This window comes from Cavia porcellus, unplaced genomic scaffold, assembly GCF_034190915.1.
Source record: "Cavia porcellus strain 051 isolate PalLab524CR breed Dunkin Hartley unplaced genomic scaffold, mCavPor4.1 scaffold_2, whole genome shotgun sequence".
Classification (NCBI taxonomy): Eukaryota; Metazoa; Chordata; class Mammalia; order Rodentia; family Caviidae; genus Cavia; species Cavia porcellus.
In genome coordinates, this window is record NW_026947485.1 from 111,203,251 (window position 1) to 111,228,006 (window position 24,756).

General features: G+C 36.3%; 1 protein-coding gene across 1 annotated transcript in view; it reads right to left on the minus strand.

The window, feature by feature from the left end:
• Positions 1–405: 405 nt before the first annotated feature.
• Positions 406–24,756, minus strand: part of Cc2d2b (coiled-coil and C2 domain containing 2B) — a gene marked incomplete at its 5' end in the record, with an annotated part of 97,751 nt that continues 73,400 nt past the window's right edge. Inside the window, 5 exons of the mRNA XM_063245163.1 lie at positions 406–809; positions 4,506–4,683; positions 6,582–6,640; positions 22,956–23,078; positions 23,394–23,528. Of these exons, the coding sequence (XP_063101233.1) occupies positions 621–809; positions 4,506–4,683; positions 6,582–6,640; positions 22,956–23,078; positions 23,394–23,528 (684 nt within the window). The remainder of the gene's footprint in view (positions 810–4,505; positions 4,684–6,581; positions 6,641–22,955; positions 23,079–23,393; positions 23,529–24,756) is intronic.

Below are 24,756 nucleotides of genomic sequence, written 5' to 3' on the forward strand. Positions count from 1 at the left end.
TTTATCATATGAAAGGCAATGACTTTAAATTTCAATTATAGTAACTTATACATGCAGTGGAATCAGAAACCACGTTAAGTGTACTAGCCCTAATTTAGTAATGGCTACATGCTCTAAGGCTGAATTCTATTAATGTCTATCACAATTGCCTGGGGAGCTCACTGAAAATAATACAGATTCTGGAGCTCTTCTCAGAGTTCTGATTCAGTAGGTCTTGGATGGTACCAGGAATCTGCATTTTCAACAAGACCCTCCAGATGATTCTTGTGATGATAGTGTGAGGTTCACATCTGAGAAACATTGGCCTTAATTACCAGAATTACTTAATTAGCCAGAATTACTTTTTTTCCAGAGCCATACCTACTATGGAGAGTAATGATGAAAGGGTCTTCTTTCCTAGGAGAGGTTTTTAGTGAGGTGGTCATCTATACTTACCCTCAAAGAATAGGGAGGGAAAGGAGAGTAGGGGTTATTACCCAACTTTGTAAGTGAATAAATAATTGAGATTGGCACCTAGCTGGACATAATGATAAGCAGCAAACTTTTGATAACAGAAAAGTTGTGACTGCTTGTGGTCTAAGGAACCATCGTATGATCTCTTCCTTTTCCACTTTTTCTTTTCAGTGATGTTGGGCTAAGGATACCAAGTAGACCCAAACAGATAATATGTTGTTTGAATATGGGTGAATGTATACAGCTAAAGCAAATTCTGTCTCAGGAAACTCAGAAGAGTGAATTCCAGTTTGATACACGGCATCTATAACTGACTGAATATCAGTATACGGCATCTGGATGGGAAATCCTGTGACCTGGATCAAGGACAGAACAACACACAAACACATTACAATCATAGACGTAAACCAGAATTACTGTACCACAAAAATCATGGGAGTCTCAAATAAATAGTGGTCATAAAACAATAATTTGTTTTTATGGGAACTGATTATGTGCTAGGTATAGTGTTAAATGCTTTACACACATATTTAATCTCCAAACCACCTTATGAAGTAAATTCTATTACAACTCCTACTTTACAGATATGGAAGAGTACAACCAGGTCTGTCCTGATGCCAGAATCTGCTTAGTTAACAGTTATGAACTTGTACCCTTTCTAGGTAGCAAACTACTGGCAAGGAATTTGGTGGATCCTACATCCACATTTGAGTTTAAATGAGACTTCCTCCAGCAATGACTTGCTGTATATTTTGAAGTAACCACATGATAGTATTAAAGGACTGTGGTATGAACCTACTTAATAATACACAGATGAGAATCATAAATCTCATTTAACCCTTAGATTGTTTATCTAAGGAGGATTTTCCTCATCCTCAAGTCTATTCACATGTCCTTTTCATGTTATTGTGTAGAACACTATCTTTCCTTTTCTCAAATTACTAAAATATAGTGATTTCTTTTTCTTTCTTTCTTTTTTGGTACTACAAATCAAATCTTGTACTGAGCTATGCCTTTATTCCTTTTTATTTTTTATTTTGAGATAGGATCTTGCTAAGTCACCAATTTGCCCAGGCTAGGTTCAAACACTCTTTCTGCTTCAGCCTCCCAGAGTGTTAGTATTACAGGTGTGTGCCACCATGACCTTATCATTTCTGCAGTGCCTAGAGCAATACCTGTCATACAGGTATCATGTCAAGACATGATAGCATTTAATACATAGGTACTGGGTGCAATGCTATTAACTCACTCTATCCTTTTTCAGAACCACAAAGCAGATAGCTATTTTTATTCCTGTTATCTATTGGATACAATAAATAAAGAGTTTAGGTAATTTGTTCTGGGCCAAAGTTACTGAGTGGCTAATCCAGGATTTGAATACAGGTTGCCGGTTCAGTCCAGGTTTATTATTGTTGACTATATATTATTAAATAGATAATTTTATGTAGGAACTGAAAGTTTTTTTCTGTGAACATATTATTTTTCTGAATAGAACAGTTTAAGCAATATAGTGTTTCACCACAAGACAATCTGATATAACAGTAGCTACCATAGTGTTTCTTTCCTTGAAATAATGGAGTATACCTTCATATACTATAGTATCAAACATAAAAAGACAATGTAAAACCATTCAATAGAATGAAAGTATTACTGGGTATTCAGAGTTAACAAACAGAAAACAAACAAAGGTTACTATATTATCTCCTTGTCTATAAAATATTATGTTTATACTATCACATATAATAAAATCCAATAAGATACAACATGATAAAACCAATGGATACAGAAGAACAAAAGCTTCATGGGACTTCAAAACAAGATGATATTAAACCATCATTAGCTATTATAATGTTTTGTTTTCTTCAAAATAGCTGTTCATACCATCACAGACAATAAAATCAAACAACCCAGAATAAAACCATTCCAATGAATGAATGAAAACATTATAAGGCTTCAAAGCAATATAATGGGGAATCATGATTACTACATACTTTTATGTATTCTTACCATTTCTTACACTAGGGAAACTATTCGGTATTTATACATGTGAGTTTGATTTATTTCACTTAAGAGTATGGTCTCAAGCTGCATCCATTTATTTATAAATATCTCAATGTGATCATTCTTTATAGCTGAGTAGTAATCCATTGTATAAAAATACCACATCTTTTTTATCCATTCCTCAGTTGATTGACACTTAGGTTGTTTCCAAGATCTGGCTATTGCAAATTGTGCTGCTATAAACATGGGTGCACATATACCACTGTGGTATGATGTTTTCAGTTCTTCTGGGAATATGCTTACAAGTGGGATAGCTGGAACAAATGGTACCTCCAATCCCAGCTTTCTGAGAAATCTCCAGACTGACCTCCACAGTGGTTGCACCAGTCTACACTCCCACCAACAGTGCAGGAGAGTTACTTTTCCCCCACAGCCTCTCCAGCATTTGTTGTTGGTAGTTTTCTTGATCCTGGACATTCTTTCTAGAGTGAGATGGAATCTCAGTGTTGTTTTAATTTGCATTTCTCTAATGAGTAATGATGATGAACATATTTTCATGTATTTATTTGCCATTTGTATTTCTTCATCTAAGAATTGTGCATTCATCTCAGATGCCCATTTTTGGATTGGATCCTTAAATTTTGGGGTCTGATTATTTTTAATTCCTTATATGCTTTAGACAGAAGTCCTTTGTCTACAGAAGTCCTTTGTCTGAGGGACAGTTCACTAAGATTGTTTCCCAGTTTGTAGGTTTTCTTTTCACTATGCTAGAGATTTCTTTTGACGTGTAGAAACTTTTTACAAGAACTGTTTTTTTTTTTTTTTTTTTTTTTTTTTTTTTACATTTTTAAAAATCTTTTTATCGGTACCGGGGATCGAACTCATGACTGCCTGCTTACAAAGGCAGGTGCTTATGCCACTGAGCTAAATCCCCAGCCTGACATGTAGAAACTTTTTAATGAGACATGATCCCAGTTGTTGATTCTGGGAAGTATTTCCCGTGCGGTTTGATTCCTGTTCATGAACTCTCCACCTACCCCTATGTCCCCAACGGTTTTACCCAACTTGTTTTCCAATAGATTTAGTCTTTCTGTTTTAATATTCAGATCTTTGATCCATTTAGATTTTAACTTAGTACACGGTGATAGGCATGGATCTAGTCTTATTTTCGACATATGGAGAGCCAGAAACTGCAAGTTTTAAATCTTGTTCTACATTTAACTATATTTTGTTTCTCTATTTACTCCTAATTCTACTAAAAACAAAGCAAAACAAAACTTTCTGCTGTTCATGAATAGTGCCTGCCAGATTCCTCCCTAGTAGTCAAAGTACTACTCCCAGTAAATCCCTGACTTTCTCCTTTCAGAGGTTCCCCTAGGAGACACTTGGCTTATTGATTGGTAGGGGGAAGAGTTCTCACTCTTACAAGGCTGAGGTATTAAAAAACTTACTTGATTGGTTCATAAGGAAAGGAAGGAAAAAGGATGCCAGGTGCTGGGCTTAGAGCAGAAGAAGGAAAGAAGGACTTAACAAAATACTAAATGCCCAATATATTTGCTTATGGACTTGCTGAGTTTGAGACAGCTATCCAAGATGTCAATACAGTAATGACTTTAAGTGGAAGGTTAGAAGTGAAGACCAGGCTAAGTGTATACATTTTGGGGTAATTTGCACATGGGAGGTGTTGAAGCCTCCCTGGAATCTTCTTGCTCAGAACCAATAACAGGAAATTCATTGTATTACTACAGATCCTCTTTCTCAATTGCAGTATGGTTTCCTTCTGTATCTTTTCCCAAAGTTTATAGCTTATTCATCATAAAATGTATCTAGATTTTTAAAAAAAAAGCACTAGGCAATGTGGCTCTGGTAATAACTGTTCACTAGATTTGCTTTTTCCATTCTTGTCTCTAAGTAAATGCATTTAATGCCTTAGTATTTCTCTTTGCAGGTCAAGATAAAAAGGCATTTCAGAGATATTTAACATTGCTATTTATCAATCAACAACACACAAAAAAACCAAGTGTCACTAATGCATTAAATTGTATACAAACCCAGTAAAATTGTAATAGTCTTTCCAATTCATTCTCTTCTTCAGATAAAACAGGACTGTCTGTGCCAAGCTCCAGCTTAGGAAGAATTTGTTGCAAAACAGAAGTACACTGTCGATTCCAACGTGTTGAGTGCTTCGGTCTCCATTCCATTATTTTACATTTTAGAGTTCTTTCAATCCTAAAGTCAAAATGCAAAGTTAGTTCATAATGACAAATTATGATTAATTTAGTAAATATTATGCCAGTTTTGTCATTTTTAGTCAAGTACTATATGAAAATGGTGCTTTTGAGTTTAAAAGAAAACCAGCCCTCTACAGTGATCATTGTAACCATTCATGTTAATGAACTAAAGGATAAATAAACATTTAGTTGTCTCCAAAGCATGTCTCTATTACTGGTGTGTAAACAGTTGCCACCGGAATGTGTTTGACAACACCTACCATCCAATTACTGCATCAGTATTCCATTCTTTAAGATCTTCCTTTGATACAGAACATTATATTTCCAAGAAATCACCTTTACATAAACTCAGATATTTGCTGTAGGATGATGTTAGTAGGTGTGGGATCATTAGGTCAGCTAATTTAATAAGTAGGGTTGGGAGGACATGGGATAATGGCCTGATAAATTTGATGTTGGGCTTCTCCCCTCTAGAATGTAGTTTTCCATACAGGCAGGGAATTTTATTGGTATTCTTAGCCCCTAGAGTAGTTTATAGGGAAAAATGAAGCCTCAGATGGCTTTACTTTGGTTCAGGCTGTTGGGGGATTATGATTTCTGGCAGATATTAAATCCAAATCATCATGGTTTCAGCACAGGTGAGCCTCATCAATATCTAACATAACCAAGGTTGTCACTGGCATGTAACCACTATCATATAGACCGCTAAGCACAGCTGGACTAGCAGGTGTTACAGGGGCCTGAGGACTGCCGTGTGAGTAGCACCTGAGAATAAAGGCATGTTCAGACATTTCTGTGACTCTATATCTCTTCTTCAGGTGATCTGAATCTCAAGTGAACCTCCTCAGTTTGATCTGGTGACAAGACAGTCTCTGCTAAGCAACTGTGCTGGGAACAGTGTGACCTCATTGATGGAGTGGTCCTAGGAAGCTTCTCTTCTGTGCAGGATGACTGTGTGAGATACAGCCTTTACCACAGCATGTGTTACTGACAAAGCTTCTAGGAATCTCCTCTTGGCTAGCTTTATATTGCAACTAATATTGCTTATATTGCACAGGTTGGAGTTGCAGAGGGTCTCAGTTATGGCCATCCATCAGAATAAATAATCCATGGTGCTTTATTAGACTCTTTTTCCTCTATTTGTTCAATAAGCCTGGTCTGGGCTCCTGAAACAATTTTGATGAAAACTAGAGGTTCAGAACAATTTTTCTGCTGCATTTCTTACTTTTTAAAATTTGTTAAGAAATGGGAAGTGAGTGATGGGAATAAAAGGTGGAGTACATTGTGTGCTAGCAAGAAAAAGGAGTGGCAGAATGATATTCTTCATACTCTGTTTTGATTAATTGCTAGTGACATACCTGCAGGCATGGTATATGAAAACAGTCAGCTACAGAAGTTTCTGATGCATTTGAAGCAGAAATGAGACTTTTCAAAGTCTGTGACCCTTTGGGTTTGAATGAACAACTCCTCAAGGTACTAATATGCATGTATTTGGGGAAGAAGAGAGCATTCAGGTATGATAGCTATCTCTACCATCCAACTGGGATGGTTTTTCTATAGCCTGGGTCACAGGCCATTTACCTTTCTGTCCTTTCAGGAAGTGTTAGCTACTGGATTATTATTATTACCATAGCTCAACAAACATCTGTGCTGAGAAATTTGCAACAGTGGGCTACAAGGTTTTCCTGAATGTATATTCTTCTTTCACGGGGTGCCCTGGATGAAAGAGGGGTCATTCTTTAATGTCTTTATCAAGAAACAAGTACTGTAGTTCAGTGGAACTAACCATTATAATCTCCCTTTCCATGCTGCAATTGTAATCACTCAGGTGTTTTGAAAGACTGAGTTATAGGACTGTAGAGAGACTAACAAGAGATTAGCAGGAGAACATGATACCTGTTCTTTAGATCTTCTACCATATTTTTATTTGTATCAGAATAAATTATTTCTTCAGGCTGAAAGACACACAACTGAAAGTTAAAAAAGATTCTGGAAAAACCATTTTTATATTAATGTTACTTCTAGGAGATCTAGGAGTAAAGGGACCCAAACCAGTTTCTTATAGTAAAAACCCTAGATCCTTTAAATAAAACATAGATCACTGTGTTATCATTTGACTTTAAAATTACTTTAACAGAGCATGAGGCAAAGAAAGAGTCATATTTTAAAACAAAACAATTTTGTAACACGGACCTGCTGCTATCTTATTCATTTATCCAAATAAGCATTTGACATGCTATTGATTCTAACAAATAATCTCTGCCAAAGATTACTGGAATGAGTTTCTTCCAATTATTGTGTCTCTGGTAAAGTTACCTACACTCTGTCCTGAGTCTCACTTGCCTCATCTTAAGAATATGAACCACACTATAATAGTGCCTACTTACTCTGGGACCTTAGGAAGAGTTCTAAATACATGTAAAGCCTGACACAGATAGAATTCTCAGGAAACAACAGACATTATTTTTATTATTATTAATTTTTTAATGTGACTTCTCATCATTCTTCCCTGAGTTTTTGTTTCTCACAGTCACTAGGAGACAATTCCTTGTGCTTGTGTGTCTGTGTGCACACATGTATGAGTATACCAAAGAAAACACACACACACACACACACACACACACACACACACACACACACAAATCCATTTCAAACTTCTTTGCCTCCGTGCCTTTGCTCAGACAACTCCTCACGCCCAAAAGCTGCTCTTCCCTGTTTCCTTATGTTCCTGCTCTGGAAAAGGACTTCTCAGGTTCCTCCCCAACTCAACCCTGCCCTCTCTGCAGGAGTCACAAGGATGAAAACAAGGAACTGGGCTTAAGTTTTACTCTGAGCATTCCTGAGCTGATGAACAGAGAAAGTTATAGAGATAGATGTTTTTTCATGATTCCAATGAGGGTTGTACCAAAGGCGAGCAACACTTGTCAGTACTCTAGGTTTTTAATGTGTGACCTTTAGACCAGCAATGTCAGAATTGGAAACTTGTTAGAAATACAAATCTCAGAAACTCTGAGGTGAGGCCTAATGAGTCGTGTTTTAATAAGCACTGCCTTCAGACCCTTCCATGCTTGGAGAACCACTAAGGTGATAGTCTCAGGCCACAGGAGCATCCCCACCAGAGCATGGTAGGAAACACAGGATATTAAAAATGGAAATACAAATATAACTGTCACCTTGAAGGGGCTGGCAGCTATTCCAGACAGGACAGGAGGACTAAATTTCCTGATTGCTCTTACCAATTGCTGTCAGTCCTTCTATCCCAATCTGGCAATGCTTATGGATAAGCTAGGTCCCTTCAGTTTTGAAAATTAGGCCTGGAAATACTGAATTAACCTATTTATGGAGTCTGTTTTCTTTTTAGCGTAGGTCCACCCCATTTTTCTGGGAATTCATGTCCCACAAAATTTCTAGAAGGTTTTTACTGCTAACCTCAGCTTTTAATGCTCACATTCTCATCATGTACACTCAAATTTGTGTTTTGATCATATGTAACAGACAAGTGTTCACTCTAGATAGTAGTTTATTCTGGAACAAGTGTGGCAAAGCAGAAGTTGGAGGGTCATTAACCCACAGGAAATAAATAATAGAGATAGCAGTCAAACACGAGTATATCCTTTTATTTATGGGTTCCACTTGGTAGAAGATTTAGGTTTTACCCTAAGAGAGGCCCCTAAAACGCAAGTTGGTCATAGCACTTATTTGCCTTAGTGGTTTTGTCTTCTGACTGCCCTGTGGATAAAAGACCAAACACTTGATTTTATTCACTCCTTAACTCACTTCTGCTCACTCTCTGTCAACAGTCAAACTGGCGTGTCAGCTTCCTGACAGTTTATCTGCACGCCACTACAAGTCTCACTTTTCTTGTTTCCACTGGATACATTTTCCCCCCTGACTTTCATGTAGGAGAAGTCCTGCTCACCCTTTCTCATTCAGTTTGCCACCACTTCTGGGAGCCCTGCAACTCTGTTCGCTTAGGCCCTTCCATTAGGTACTCCTGAAGTTCATTCCTGTCTTCTCTAGGCATACTGATTATACACCACTGCTGTTGGTTGTTTTCTCCTTGTAGATAAGAAGTTCCCCAAACACTGAGATATATCTTTTTTTTCTAACACAGCAATGGGTCTTGGCAGGCACCAATAAATATCATCTGAATGAATAAGAGGATGATACTGTATTGAGCAAACAACCTCATTTTTCAATAGATTATTTGCCGTTGACTAGGCAGCCATGCTTCGCAACAGCTTTGGGCTAGGAAAAGCAAGACATGAACTATAGAAGCTGTAAATATGGTTTGCTTGAGAGATAAGCATATTTCTTGAGATAAAAATGACCTTTTCAATAGGAAACATACACTACATGTCTGTGCTTGATCTACATACAAATGCTTTGAAGGATATATAAGATACTAACTACTGGACAGTAGTTATTTCTTAGAGTATGCAGAGAAGACACTAGACAAAATCTCTCCATTTGATATACTTTGGTAGTCTTGTTAGCTCACCCCCAAACATTGTGCATTCTTTGTGACATGGTGAATTGCTTAAATTTATAAGCATAGAGAATAATATAATGAACATCTTCTTAGTATACCCATTACCAAGCTATATCTTATTATTGAATTATTCAATATTTATTTTAATTTTTTTTCTTTTTGGTACCAGGGATTGAACTCACGACCTCATGCTTGCCAGGCAGGTGCGTTTGCCGCTGAGCTAAATCCCCAGCCCTATTTTAGATTTTTAATGGAGAAAAAAATATGGAGGACTTCATGGAAAATGGTGGAATAGTGAACAGGAGAGAAAGATTCTAAGATTTGGTGTCCAGATACTGGTATATAGCAATGTGAAGAAAAGAAGGGGAGGGAGGTGAATCCCTGGGATACAGGAAGAATATGAAGTGAGAATTGAAGTCCACAGGGAGAGCAAACAAAGTGAATTCAACAAAAAAGGAGGAAGTGTCAGGTGACACATTCACTCTGAGCCCACAGCTTGAACATGCAGTTGCATGGTGATTACAGGTGACCTCAGAGGCCTCTACAGAGAAACAGCAGTGGAATGGAGTTATGGACACTGTGAATTGCAGTGGCTGGAGAGTTATTTGGGTTCAGACTTCCCTCAGGAGAGGGCAACTGGCTGGAAGCCATTTTGGAGAGAGGTTAACTGAGCTCAGAACTCAGGGCAACTGATTGCTCCATCTAAATGACTCCCAGTGTCAGGGTCAGGGATCTGAATTTATATCATTGGGAGGACAAGGAGCCCAGTTTGAGCTGGTAGGTAGCCAAATTCAGTCCAGGAGGAGGAACATGAGCTGAACGGGTCTGATTCCAGGCTCACAGCTTCAGTGGAACCAAAGGTGCAGGCTCTCTGGGATTATCCACTACCCTGCCATACAGCTACCCTGCTGGCTTACTGGGGATAGTCAGCTCAGATATGAACCCTGTCTGCTCATGTTGTCTACCAGACACAGCACAGACACAAGAAAAAAGTGGACATTTTTCTTCTTATATTTATTTTCTCCTTTCTCTTTTTTTTGTTTTTGTTTTGTTTTTCTTGATTGTTCTATGTATATGATTATGAGCATGGTTTTGAGGTTTTCTTGTTCTGTCTGCTCTTGTTTTTATTTCTTCCTTCTCTCTTTTCCTCCTGTCTACTTCATCAGTTTCCTAAAGTTTGACAGTTCTTCCTTTATCCTTCTGCCTGGCTTCTAATCTCTTCTTCTTTTTCTTTATTTTTTCTTCTAGTCCCTTTTAAATTTTCTCTCTGAAGATAAAATTGCCACACTGAGAACATATTTACTGCACACAATTTTCTGGTTCATTTAGATTTTGTTGCATGACCATTAATCTTTTTTTTTTTTTTTTTTTTTGGTACCAGGGATTGAACTCATGACTGTGTATTTGCAAGGCAGGCACTTATGCCACTGAGCTAAATCCCCTGCCCCAAACACAAATCTATTTCATATCGGGTCAGAGGTAGCAAATTAATGATTACTTCAATTTGTCATTTTCTAGGCTGTGTTGGATGCTATTGCTGATTGTACCACTTTGGCCAAAATGACATAATTATTATAACTAGTTTCCTAGTATACCAAGACTGAGATTGCCTGAGACATAAATAATAATATAGGCCAGTGCCAAAGAACCAGGGGCTGGGCTAAGTAGGTAGCAACGTCTCATTCTTAATAAATAAAAAGCTAGCATCTTGCAACAGACTCAAAACCCAAAACCCAGCTACACCTGAAAGACATCTCTGAGAAGGAGACATTTCTTCAGGGATCTAAATACTGGCAATAAATGTACTCACCAAGAGAAACTTACAGATATCAACACAGGAATTAAACTAAAAACCATATAAAATGAGAAGACACTTAAATGAGATGCAATTCCAGACTTCCAGATCACCAAAGGCAAACCAAGGGGGCAGCTACCCACCTGGACTCTCTGAAGTGGTAACAACAGAATTAACAAAGCAGATGGATGAAACTCTAGAAGACATCAAATCAGAAATAGTATCTCAGATTAACTACAGAAATGGTGACCATAATGAAAGGCATTCTCAATGACTCTACAATGGATACAGATAAAAAAAAAATAAGAGGAGCTTAGGAACATGATGGAAACCGTGAATGCCCAACATAGGAAAGAAATGAAATCTGTGACACAGATTCAAATAGATATCCAGATTAAAAATGCCACTGAAAGTATATGCAGCTGAACAAGCCAATGTGAGGATACAATCTCAGATATAGAACATAGGATTGTGATTAGTGGGCATGAAAAGATTCTTAGAAATAGCAAGGGACCATGAAAAACCAATCCAGAAACTGATAGATGATGCAAAGAACAATAACATAAGCTTAGCCAGAGTCAGTGAAGCATCAGAAGATAGTGCAAATGACATAAAAAATATGTCCATAGCAGTAGTAACAGAAACTTCCCAAGCAGAGAAAAAGAACTTGACATACAGATAAGTGAGACATGTAAAACTCCAATTAACCAGGATAAAAACAAGTCTACATCAAGTCATATAATAGTCAATATTCCAGAAATTCAACATAACAGAATATTAGAAGCTGACAGAAAAACAAAAAAGGCCCCTAAAGACCTATAAAGGAAAAGCCACCAAACTTCTCAACACAAACCCTCAAGTCAAAGAGTGTATGGAATAAAGTATTTCAAACCTAAAAGGAAACAACTTCCAAATCAGACTGATGTAACTTGCAAAACTATCTTTGAAAATTGATGGAGAAGGGGCTGGGGATTTAGCTCAGCAGCATAAGCACCTGCCTTGCAAGCAGGCGGTCGTGAGTTCGATCCCTGGTACCTACAAAAAGTTAAAAAAAGAAAATTGATGGAGAAATAAGATACTTCCATGACAAATATCAGCTAAAGAAACTCACCAACATGAAAACAGCATTCCAAAATGTTCTTAAAGACCTAAGAGATAACATGTATTAGATAACATGTATTAGAGCTGCATAAACCCTAACAAAATGATCCCATAAGGCAAGCCAAGCAATTAAACAGAGGGAAAAAAGTGTAGCCACAACAGGAATATAACATGATTATGATAAATCAATAAATATCAGTCATAACAATCATTATTAATGGCCTCAATTCACCAATCCAAAGAAACAGAAGACAGAAGAGATCAAGAAGCAAGATCCAGCAATATGCTGAATGAAAGAAACACATTTAATTCAAAAAGAAATTCATAGATTGAATGTTAAAGGAAGGGAAATAATACTTCATGAGTCAGGGACCCAGAAAAAAAGCATGGATAGCTATTTTATTTGCAGAAAAAATGGATTTCAAGCCAATATTTATTTAGAGAGATAAAGAAGGTCACTAAATCCTTGTAAAGGGAACAATCCAAGAGGAAGAAATAACAAACATAAATATATTTGTACCACATACAAATATTAATGGACATGAAATATCAAATAAGCACTAATAGAATTGTAATCAGAAACCTCAATACCTTACTCACTTACAAACTGACAGATCAGCTAGACAGAAGTCCACAGTGAAATAGAACAGAACCAAACTTTTTAACAAATGGACTTAGTACATATCTATAGTGTGCAACCCCACAATATCAGAATATACATTCTTCTCATGTATATGTGGGATGTTCTCTAAAGTAAACTATATACTAGCTCATAGAACATGCTTAAGTAAATGCAAAGGAGTTGAAATTTATCTCATACGTATTATCTGACCCTAGTGCAGTGTAATTAGAAACCAATGAAAAGAAACCAGAAACAGTTTCATAAACATATAGAAATTAAACAACACCCTCCTGAAAAAGCAATGAGTCACAGATGAAATTAAAGAAGAAATTAGACAGTTTCTACAATTTAACAGTAATACCAATAAAACATATCAGAACTTATAGGACACAATGAAAACACTCCTATGAGGGAAATTTGTAACAACAAACATCCATATTAGGAAAACAGAATGAGCTCAAATAAACAACCTAATATTGAACCTAAAGTTTCTAGATAAAGAAGAGCAAGTCAAGCCCAAAGCTCATAAGAGGGAGGAAATTAGAAAAATCAGAGCAGAAATTAATGCAATGGAGATTATAAAAACAATACAAAGAGTCAATGAATTAAAGTTTGTTCTTTGAAAGATTAAATAAAATTGACACACTCTTAACCAATCCTATCAAGAAGAGGAAAGAAAATACTCAAATCAAAGCAATTAAGAGTGAAAAGGGTAAAATCACAGCAGACTGCAAAAATCAAGATCACTAATACTTACTTTGACAACCTATATTCTAATAAGACAGAACACAAAGAAGAAATGGATAGATTCCTTGATACATATGAACTACTGAACCAGAATCAAGAAGATATGAAAACTCTAAACTAATATCAGCCAATGAAATTGAAGATGTAATTAAAAACTTACTAATGAAGCAAAGATTCACTGCTGAATTCTACATGAAATTTAGAGAAGACCTACCACTACTACTTCTCAAGCTCTTTAATGAAATTGAAAGGGAAGCAATACTCCCAAATGCATTTCTGGAAACCAACATTACCCTGATACCAAAACCAGACATGGATCCAACCATGAAAGAGAACTACAGGCCAATCTCCTTAAAGAACATACATGCAAAAATTCTCAATAAGATACTGTGCACAGAGCACAGCAAATCATCAAGATTATATACCATGATCAATTAGAATTCATCCTAGGGATGCAGGGATGGTTCAACACTCATAAATCAATACATATAATACATCACATTGACAAGACCAAGGACAAAAACCATACAATCATCTCAACAGATGCAGAAAAGTATTTGACAACATCCAACATCCATTTATGAAAAAACCCTACAGAAAATTGGAATAGATATTTTTTTCATTTCTTTCTTTCTTTTATTTATTTATATATATATATTTTTGGTACTAGGAATAGCACTCAGGACCTTGTGCTTGCCAGCTACATGCCCAGACCTGGAATAGATATTCATTTTTTTTTTTTAATTTTCAAGAGAATAAAACAAAACAAAACAGAATAAAGCAGATCAGAATAGAACAATTCAATGTAAGCAACACAGAACTTCAAAAAAGACAATAGGAAATCAACAGCAGCTACCATAATGTCTCTTGTTTTCTTTGAAATAGTTGTCCATACCTCTGTAGGCAGTAAGTTTAAACAAAACAAAATAGTATAAACACAATCAAAACAAAAGAATGAAAGCATTACAGGCCTTCAAAACCAGACAATAGGAAATCAACAATGGCTACCATAATGTCACTCGTGGAATAGATATTCTTTATCTTAACCTGATAAAAAGCCTTCTATGATGAACCAACAGATAACATCATACTAAATGGAGAAAAACTGAAATCTTTCTCTGTAAAAGCAGAAACAAGAATTATTTGGCAGGGAATACCAAGATGATGGAGTAGTATGCAGCAGAGAAAGAACCTCTCTGAGTGTCAGATCCTGGAACAAAGCAACATGAAGAAGGCAAAAGGAGGTAAGTAAGTCCACTGGATCCAGGAAGAATCTGAAGCGTGAATTGAAGCCCATAGAGAGAATGAAGAGAAAAATTTCAGTGAAGAAGGAGGTAGCCAGTGATGCCTTTCCCTTGAGATGAGACTCACTGGACAGATTCCTACATATATATGATTAACCAAAAATGAATCAAGAAGATATAAAAAATTTTAAATAAATCAATATCAATCAATGAAATTGAAGATAGTTAAAAACTTACCAACAAAGAGAAGCTCAGGCCTTGACAGATTCACTACTGAATTCTACTCGAAATTTAGAGAAGACCTAACACCACTACTTCTCAAACTCTTTAATGAAATTGAAAGGGAAGCAATATTCTTGCACTGATTCCTAGAAGTAACCTGACACCAAAACCAGAGAAGGGTCTAAGAAGGAAAATTACAGGCTAATACCTGCAACGAACATAGATAAAAAAATCCTCAATAAGATACTAGTATACCAAATGCATCAAATCATCAAGTAGATTATATGCCATGACCAAATGGGATTTATCCCAGAGACACAGGGATGGTTCAATATATGTTAATCAATAAATGTAATATACCATAATAACAGAGCCAAGGACAAAAATCAAATGATCATCTCAATAGATGCAGATCAAGCTTTTGATAAAATCTAACATTCATTCGTGGTAAAAACTGTATAGAAAATTGAAATAGTCTACCTCAATCTGATAAAAGCCATCTACAACAAACCAACAGCTAACATCTTACTAAATGGACAAAACCTGAAAGCTTTCTCTCTAAAATCAGGAACAAGATAAAGATGCCAACTATCTCTACTCTTATTCAACAAAATCCTGGAAACTTTAGCCAGAGCAACTAGATAAGAAAGAAATAAAAGGAATAAAGATAGGCAAAGAAGAAAAGAAGTTATTATTATTTGCAAGTGACATGATACTCTACATAGAAGACCCCAAAACTCCACTAAAAATCTGCTAGATTTAGTAAGCAAATTCAGTAGCATAGGTGGTTACAAAATCAACACTCAAAAATCAATAGCCCTTCCTGTAAACTAATAGCAAAGTCAATGTGAGAAAAAACTAGGGAAACAACACCTTTCACTATAACATCCAAAAAAAAAGGAAAGAAAGAAAGAAAGACCTAGGAATCAATCTGATGAAGGTTGTAAAAGACCTCTACATTGAAAACTACACTACTCTGAAAAGGAGATTGAAGGGGATATCAGAAAACTGAAAGACATCTCTTGCTTTTGAATAGGAAGAATCAATATAGTAAAAATGGCCATACTTTTAAAACTCTTATACAGATTTAGTGCAACTCTGATTGAAATTCCAATAGCATACCTAACAGAATTAGAGAAAACAATCCTACAATTCATCTGGAACCAGAAGAGACCTAGAATAGCAAAGGCAATTCTGAGCAACAAAGTCAAAACAGAGGGCATCACAATTCCTAACTTGAAATTAGACTATAAAGCTACAGTGATAAAAATAGCATAGTACTTGAAAAAACAAACAAACAAAAACCTAAAAAACTAAAACTACACCACCAACAAAAAGACCCAAAGATCAGTGGAACAAATTGGAAATAACTCCACACATACTAAACCATATTATCTTTGACAAAGGTGCCAAATATATTAACTAGGAGAAAGAGAGTTTCTTTTTCCCTCCACGTGCTTGCAAGGCATGTGCTTATGCTGCTGAGCTAAATCCCCAGCCCAAAAGATAGCTTTTTTAATAAATAGTGCTGGAAAAACTGTTTTTGTACATGCTGAAGATTAAAACTGGACTCATATCTTTCACCATGCACTAAACTAAAATTGAAATGTTTCAAAGATCTAAATATTAAACCAGATATTAAAAATCTGCTGGAAGATAAATAGGTAAAATTTCTGAAGACACTGGTGTAGGCAAAGACTTTATGAATAAAACCCTGATTGCACACAAACTGTCACAAAGAATCAACAACTGGCATCTCACCTTATTATAAAGCTTATGGTAAGAGAAACCACCAACAGAGTGAAGGGGCAACTTACAGTGTGGGAAAATGTGTGCCAGGTGTTTCTCAGACAAAGGGTTACCATCAAGAACATATAAAGAACTCAAAACAATTAAATCTCTCACATTTAAAGACCCAACCTAAAAATGGCATCTGAGCTAAATAAAAACTTCCCAATGAAGAAATACAAACTGCAAATAAATATATGAAGACATGTTCACTGGTCATTCAAGAGATGCAAATTAAAACAGCACTGAGATTCTACTGCACCCTGGAAAGAATGACTATTATCAAGAAATTAGTAAATGCTGGTGGAATTGTGGGGGGAAAGGATCTCTCCTCCACTGTTGATGGGAGTGAGGATTGTATAACCATTGTGGAAATTAGTGCGAAGATTCCTTCAAAAACTAGGATTGTAGGTCTCATTTGACCCAGCTATTTTACTTCTTGGGTATGCTCCCAGAAGAATTAAAAACATCCTACCACAACAATGTATGTGCACCTGTGTTTATAACAGCACAATTGTAATAGCTAGATCTTGGAAACAACCCAAATGTCCATCAACTGAAGAATGGATAAATAAGATGTGGTACAGTGAAGTACCAGTCAGCTATAAAGAAGGATGAACTCAAGGCTTTTATAGGTAAATGAGTGCAAATCAAGATCATACTCTTGAGTACATTGGTGTAGGCAAAGGCTTATGAACAAAACCCTGGTCACATGGGAAACATCACAAAGAATCAACAATTGAGACCTCAACTTATTAAACAACTTTTGGAGAGGAAGTAAAACTACTAACAGAGTGAAGAGACAACTCAGTGTGGGAAAATTTTTTTTCTAGCTGGTCCCCAGACAAGGTACTAATATCTAGAATGTATGAAGGACTCAAAAAAGTTAGACTCCCTAAATTCAAAAACTCAATCCAAAATGGCATCTGAAATGAGAAGACAGTTCTCAGAGGAAGAATTAGCAAATAAATTTATGAAAAAATGATCAACATCACTTATCATTCAAGAAATGCAAATTAAAACAATGCTGAGATTTCACCTCACCCTGGAGAGAATGACTAGTATCAAGAAATCAACCAATAAAAATGCAGGAAATATAGTGGGGAAAAGGAACTTTTTTCTACTGTTGATGGGACTGTGGACTGGTACAACCACTGTGGAAATCAGTGTGGAGATTTTTCAAAAAACTAAAACTAAAGGTTCTGTTTGACTCAGCTATTCTTTTTCATAGTATCTTGCCCAAACAATTAAAAACATCATACCACAGAAATACATGAGCACCCATTTTTATTGTAGCAGTTTGTAATAGCTAAATCTTGGAAACAGCCCAAATGTCCATCAACCAATGAATAGGTAAATTTGTGGTTTTTTAATGCAATGATGTTCTACTCTGTCATAAAGAAGGGTAAATTTGGGACATTTATAGTTAAATAGATGCACTTTGAGGTTAGACTCTTAAGTAAATTAAATTGAATACACATGTAAATATTGCATCGTTTCTCTGGTGCTTTAGAAATCAAAAGTGTAATTGAGGCCCAAAATGTATAATAGACATTGTGAAATAGGAGAAAATGTTGAAATGGGAAGGGAAACTAAGGAGGAGGCAGAGGGAAGGAAAGAAGGTTACAAAAAAAAGAAAAACAAGAAAAGAAGGAAAAACATGGGATTAATATTTTAAATAACTGGGAGGAGCAAAGATGGTGAATAGATAACAATTGGCTACACAGGCTCCCTGAGATAGTCAACTTAGAATTCAACATAATACAGAGTGCGGAGCCCCAAATAGAGGGAGATGAATTTTCTTGTCCCAAGAAATTAAGCAGGCGATTTGTTGACCATCTGAGGTCCCGCTGCGACTTGCCGAGGTCCTGCTGTGACTTGCTGAGATCCCACTGCGACTTGCCAAGCCATCCAAGGTTCCGATGCTTCGACTCACTGGAGGTGCAGTTACACTGAGTTCGGGGATCGTGAGCCGATGGAGAACTGAGTTGGCAGGGTGCCTACATCGAGCTGTATTGAGTGATGGGAGTGGAGCCATTCCATAGAAAGAGGGGCTCTGGTGGACGACATTCTGGGACCGGTCAGGACTGGCAAGTCCAAGGGGCAGCAGTGACTTCAGTCAATTGTTTCCTTCCCAAACGGGATTGGTGGAGTGTGCTAGGCCTGGGTCAGATGACCTGGCTGAGACCCAATAGGTTATCTGAAATCAAGTCCCTATAGCAGTGGCATGCACTAACCACACTATCCCAGTGAAGCCTCAGACTGATTTGGGGGGAGGCAGCGCAAAGTAATACAGTGCAGGCCACAGCAGCTTGATTGACCCCGAGGGGAGGGGCCAGCATATGCTGTCCCTGTCTGCAACTCATTAGCACACTGCAGTGGGAACGGTCATCTAGCCAGCGTGCTTCAGAAGAATTGTAACCAACAAACAAAGAAACTGGGGCCTCCTGGAAGAAGCAAAAAAGATGGGAAGAGGAAGCAACAACAAAAAGTCCCCAGGTCCCAACCCTGAGAACATTGACCCAGGACAGGTAAATACAAAGGAGAATGAGAACAGCAAACATACAATATCAGACACAGCGCCAGTGGACATAAAGAGATATATTTGGGACCTCATAGATGAGTTAAAAAATGAAGTATTTAGCCAAATAAAGCAAGATATAAGAAGATTAATAAAAGAGATACTAAGCACCCCTCAAGCAGACACAGATGGAAGAAAGGAGGAACTCAAACAAAGGAGAGAACCATTTGATGAAGAAAATAAAAAAAATCTATATGAAGCAGATTCAAAGAGATCACCAGGAAATTAAAAACTCTATGGAAAGATGGCAAATCAGCTTGAAAGAAACTAAGGATAGACTATCCAAACTGGAGGACAATTTTGCAATGTGGGAGTATGAAAGGGAAAACTTTTTAAAAATAACAAGGAAACAAGCAGTAACAATACAAAGGCTAGAAGATGACAAAAGGATCTGTAACTTGAGAATAAAGAATGTGAATGAAGAAGCAGGGGTACAAACAAAGGAACTACAAAGGTTATTCACAGAAATAATTAAGGAAAACTTCCCAAACATAGGAAAAGGAAATGATATTCTGATATATAAGGCATACAGAACTCCAGCCACCTACAACCAAAACAGAGCTACACCCAAGCATATGATAATCAAGATCCCAGAAATTCAATATAAGAACAGAATATTAAAAGTTGTTAGAGATGAAAGACCATCAGAATAATGGCAGACTTCTTGACACAAACCATGAAATCAAGAAGAGCCTGGAGCAAAATATTCCAAGTCCTGAAAGAAAATAACCTCCAGCCCACATTGATATACCCTGCTAAACTGTCTTTAGAAATTAATGGAGAAACAAGATGCTTCCAAGACAAAGAGGAACTTGGGAAATTCGCAACAGCCAATTGAACACTACAGAGAATACTGCAGGGCATTCTAGAGAGAGAGAAAAGTACTAAGATTCCAGGAACAGTGAGAGAGGCCTCAATGAATGGAGCAGAAAACAGAATGAAGAAGATAATCGACAACTGATGGCAAAAAAAGAGCATAACAGAAATGAGGCAAAGAAGATTTTATTCAAGACTGATATGATTAATAGTATCAAGTCTGAGAGTATAGGCAACTACACTGAAGATGACAAGACTCTACAATACACATTCTGGTTTAATAACTGCCAGTTTCTGAAGTTCTATACTATATACAAAGTTGTGTTTTTATTAATACTGTTATGTACCGATACATTCAATTATATTACATCTGATGATATAGCCAATTCTATTGGAGATAACAAGAGACAACACAGGAACTATGGTAGAATTCTTTGTACAATGGTCTTATAGGTTTATTTCATTTAATGTGTTTATAGGGATATGTTTTGTTTAGCCTTGCTTTGTTTTGCTTTTCTCTCTAATATAGAAAGGAAATACCTGTTAAGACTCATACATGTGTAGAATCTATAAACAGTTTATGAGAACTGATCTTACAACACATGATGAAAATGAACAGATACTTTGAAGAAAAAGAGACACTAAAGTACCCAGCGCTGATCCTGGAGTGTTATAATGTGAAACCCAGCAATAGTATTATTCTTTGTTCAGAGTGATATTAGCCTGCTTGGGTTTATTCACTCTCAACATAATTGAAGAGATGGATAACTGCATGTATGTTTAAGTGTATAGGATTGATAACCACATTTCTAAGTTTTTGTTGGATAGTTGAACAGAACTGGTTGCAATGTCACTGTTTGAATCCCCACTTTATGTGCTCCACTTTAGCATCTTGAATAACTATTTGTAAGAAGACAATGTGTAATCATCAACTAGTGATTTATTACTGTTTATTCTTTTCTTTGAAATTATGTATTATTTCTACCCGTTTTCTGTTTTGTTTAGTCTTTCTTTACATTAAATTTAAAAAAAGACACTACAGTAAAATTTTTTTAAAAATAAGTAGGGGGAAAGAGGTTAAAGGGAGGATACAGGAATGGGAAAAAAGAATCAAGATACATCATGCACAGATACAAATGTCCTATGATGAATGTGATCATTATATACATCTAAAATGTACCAATAAGCTTAATTAATTTTAAAAAAGAAATAAACCATGGAAAGCCTTGAAGAACTACATATATTGCTCCCTTATCTCCTTCCTTTTTTGTTCTCTCCTAAAGTAACCTCTAATCTGATTTTGCTATTTATCATTCCCATAAAAGCCCCTTCTCTCCATCTCTTTCACACTCAAATAATACATACTTTTCAAACTTCATGTAAATGGTTTTATACTCTATGTACACTAGGAATCATTTTGTATATTATTTATTTTGCTTAACATCAGATTTTTTATGTTCATGCTGATATGCTCTAGGTCAGTGGTTCCCGACCTTAATTGCACACTAAAATTACTCAAAAAGGTTTTAAAAGCTACTGATATGTACCTTTCACCTTCAGAGATTCTGGTGTAATGAGTGTACAGTCAAACTGAGAATTACTATAAATTTATCTCCCATTGTATTATTTCACAGCACATGTAGTGACTTCACTATTAATGGTTTCCTCTGTCTTCATATTTCATTGCATTCTGCAGTGAATACTATACTTCATTTCTGTGTGTTCCTCATCTACAGAAGATACTTAGAAGTTTGAATGAATGGATCAAAGATTATTCATCTTCACAATATCATCACATTGCTTTCCAAAGTACAGCAGTTTATATACTATTATTTATCTTCTTCTTTGCCAATATTGGTATGATAACACTTTTTTGGTCAATTTTATGCACTTGCCATAGTATTCTATTTTTTTAAAAATTGAAAATTTGAGTTACTGCTTCTGTGGATTGTCTTTGAACTATTTTTCTACAATTTGTTTTGTCTTTCCTCCCTTTTCTCTTTCTATTCCTGTCTTTCTGAGCTTACAGTGCCTAATTTGTGGACTTCATACTTATCTTTACCCTGCCATTCCATGGCCCTCAATCCAGAAACATCTGTGGAAATGATATTTGGAATGCCTTCCCAAAGTGATATGAGTACATCACAGATTCCATCAGCCAAGTCAACTACAGCTTGGATCAGACAGCAAGTTTATTGCTTTCAAAACCAGGGGAATAGGGAAGCCCTATCATAATCCCTGGCTTCAAAAAGTGAGTCTTTGATTTTCCTGAAACATTTTCAGACCTTATTAACACCTTTGGGTCAGTCCTACTCATTGCCAGTGTTTCTGTCCTATTTCCAGTTCATAAGATAACTACCACAGTTTGGGGCCCTGATATGCTAAAGTTTAAGCTAATTTTTTTTTTTTTGTCTTTTTCCTTTTTTATCGGTACCAGGGATCGAACTCACGACTGCCTGCTTGCAAGGCAGGCGCTTATGCCGCTGAGCTAAATCCCCAGCCCCCTAAAGTTTAAATTCATATCTGAGGGGCTGGGGGTTTAGGTCAGCGGCATAAGCGCCTGCCTTACAAGCAGGCAGTTGTGAGTTTGATCCCCGGTACCGATAAAAAAAAAAAAATTCACATTTGAGACAAAATCTTTTTCTCCATTTCTTCCTTTTTTCTTTTTTTTTTTTTTTTTTTTTTTTTTTTGCATTTAGAAGACAGGGTCAAAGTAACCCAAAGATCAAATGATAGAGAAAACTACTTTTTATTAACATTGTTAAATAATTCAAAAAGCAATTAATCATAAAACATAACAGGAGTTGTCACTAGAAATAATGGCTACTTTCATACAGACCCACTTGGAAAAACATAATTTACCTGTATGCTTTGTATTTTTGTTCCCTGAAAATTTTTTGGAAGCAACTGTTTCCAGAAACTTTCCTTTGAATAGTCAAAACATACAGCCATTGGTGTGTTATTTTGTTGAATATTAAACCAGACCTATTAAAACATTAACAGAAAACCAATGTAGGCCTATAGAAACACAAGGCCAGTAGTTAGTAAGACATAGTAAACATTTACAGTTTTACTACTCAACAAATTGGTAGAAGACAAGAGGATTTCTGAGGCATGAGATAGAGATGCCAGTATTTTGTGATCATAGGACTACCTCATTAGGCTGGGAAAGCTTTAAGGCTAAAGATTGCCTAACCTGTGTGCCCCATGAATTCTCACTGAATGCCTGTCTTCAAGGATGCCAGGTGATTCACATATAGGTAGGAGACTCTTGAGGAGATAAATAAAAATAATACTTACATTCTTATCATCAAACAAACAATCCACACTTTGTAAGGGACAAAATGGATCAAACTGCTTATGACACTGTCCAGTTGATGGGTTCCAAAGCAAATATTCTTTAGTTTCTTCAGTTAATACATAGGCAATGTGCCCCTAAAAGGAAAAATATTTAAAATCATTGTTGGTGGTTTTACTAACTGCTGTATGTGGAAATTATAATATATTGATTCTCATTCCTAAAATAATTTTTTAAAAATGGATTTTAGGGGCTAGAGGTTTAGCTCAGCGGCATAAGCACCTGCCTTGGAAGCAGGCAATCATGAGTTCGATCCCCGGTACCGATAAAAAGAAAAAAGAAAAAAAAATGGATTTTAAAATTTTTTTAAAATGAGGGGGAACCCTAAAGCTCCCAAAATCCACAGACTCCAGTTAGTAAGAGGATTTAAATGAGAGAATGCTGTGGGTGAGCCCTGATGCTAATACAATATATTACTCTAACAAAATTAATATATTAGGATGACTTTTCCAACAGATACTACTAATGTGTCTAGTTCACACAAAAGTATTACAGAAACTGGTTGCACTTTAGTTAGATTACACTTGAAGACTGAGGGTAATACCAGACTCAAGGGATGAAAAGTCAGGGCTTTAGGTTCTGACATAGCCATTAAAGATGTTATTAATAGAAATAGCCACTAAATTAAATTTGAAAACAAGATTTGGAGTTACAGGCTAAAGAGAAAGTACACAGGAAACCAGTCTACGATTAAAAAGCAGTCATGTCAGAACTTTGCCCTGCACATACCTTTTCAATGTAAGATTTTCTTAGCAAAGAATAAATATATCAAAATATGAGTATTTAACATTTATTATCTATGTGTATCAGGTACCATGATAAAGAATTATGCTGATTTTTTTTTTACTTTAATTCACTCTCAGTTCAGTGAGGTGGAGATGATTATTATGCCCACCTTTCATATAAAGAATCAGAGGTTAAGGGTTTCATCTAGGGTAATGGAAAGTGGCGTTATTACAATTCTGTGAGGAGATAACCTAGGCTCAGAGAAACAAACACAACTGAGATCATATAGATAGTAAGTGACATTGCTAGATTTTAAACTCTTGCCTGTGTCCCAAATTCATATTCTTAACACAACCCTGTGGAGCTTTGGCCTCTTTAACTCCAAAGCTCTTGCTCTCTATCACTGTGTTCATCTTCTGTCTAGTGTGGGGGAGGCTGCACTTCAACCACACAGCTGAGGTTATTCCCTGCAAGGCGATTCCCACAGAATGGGACTAGAGATGCAAATGCATATACTGTACCTGTTGAAACACTGTTGACCGTTTATTGCCACCTAGTGACACTTAAAATTACAGCAGA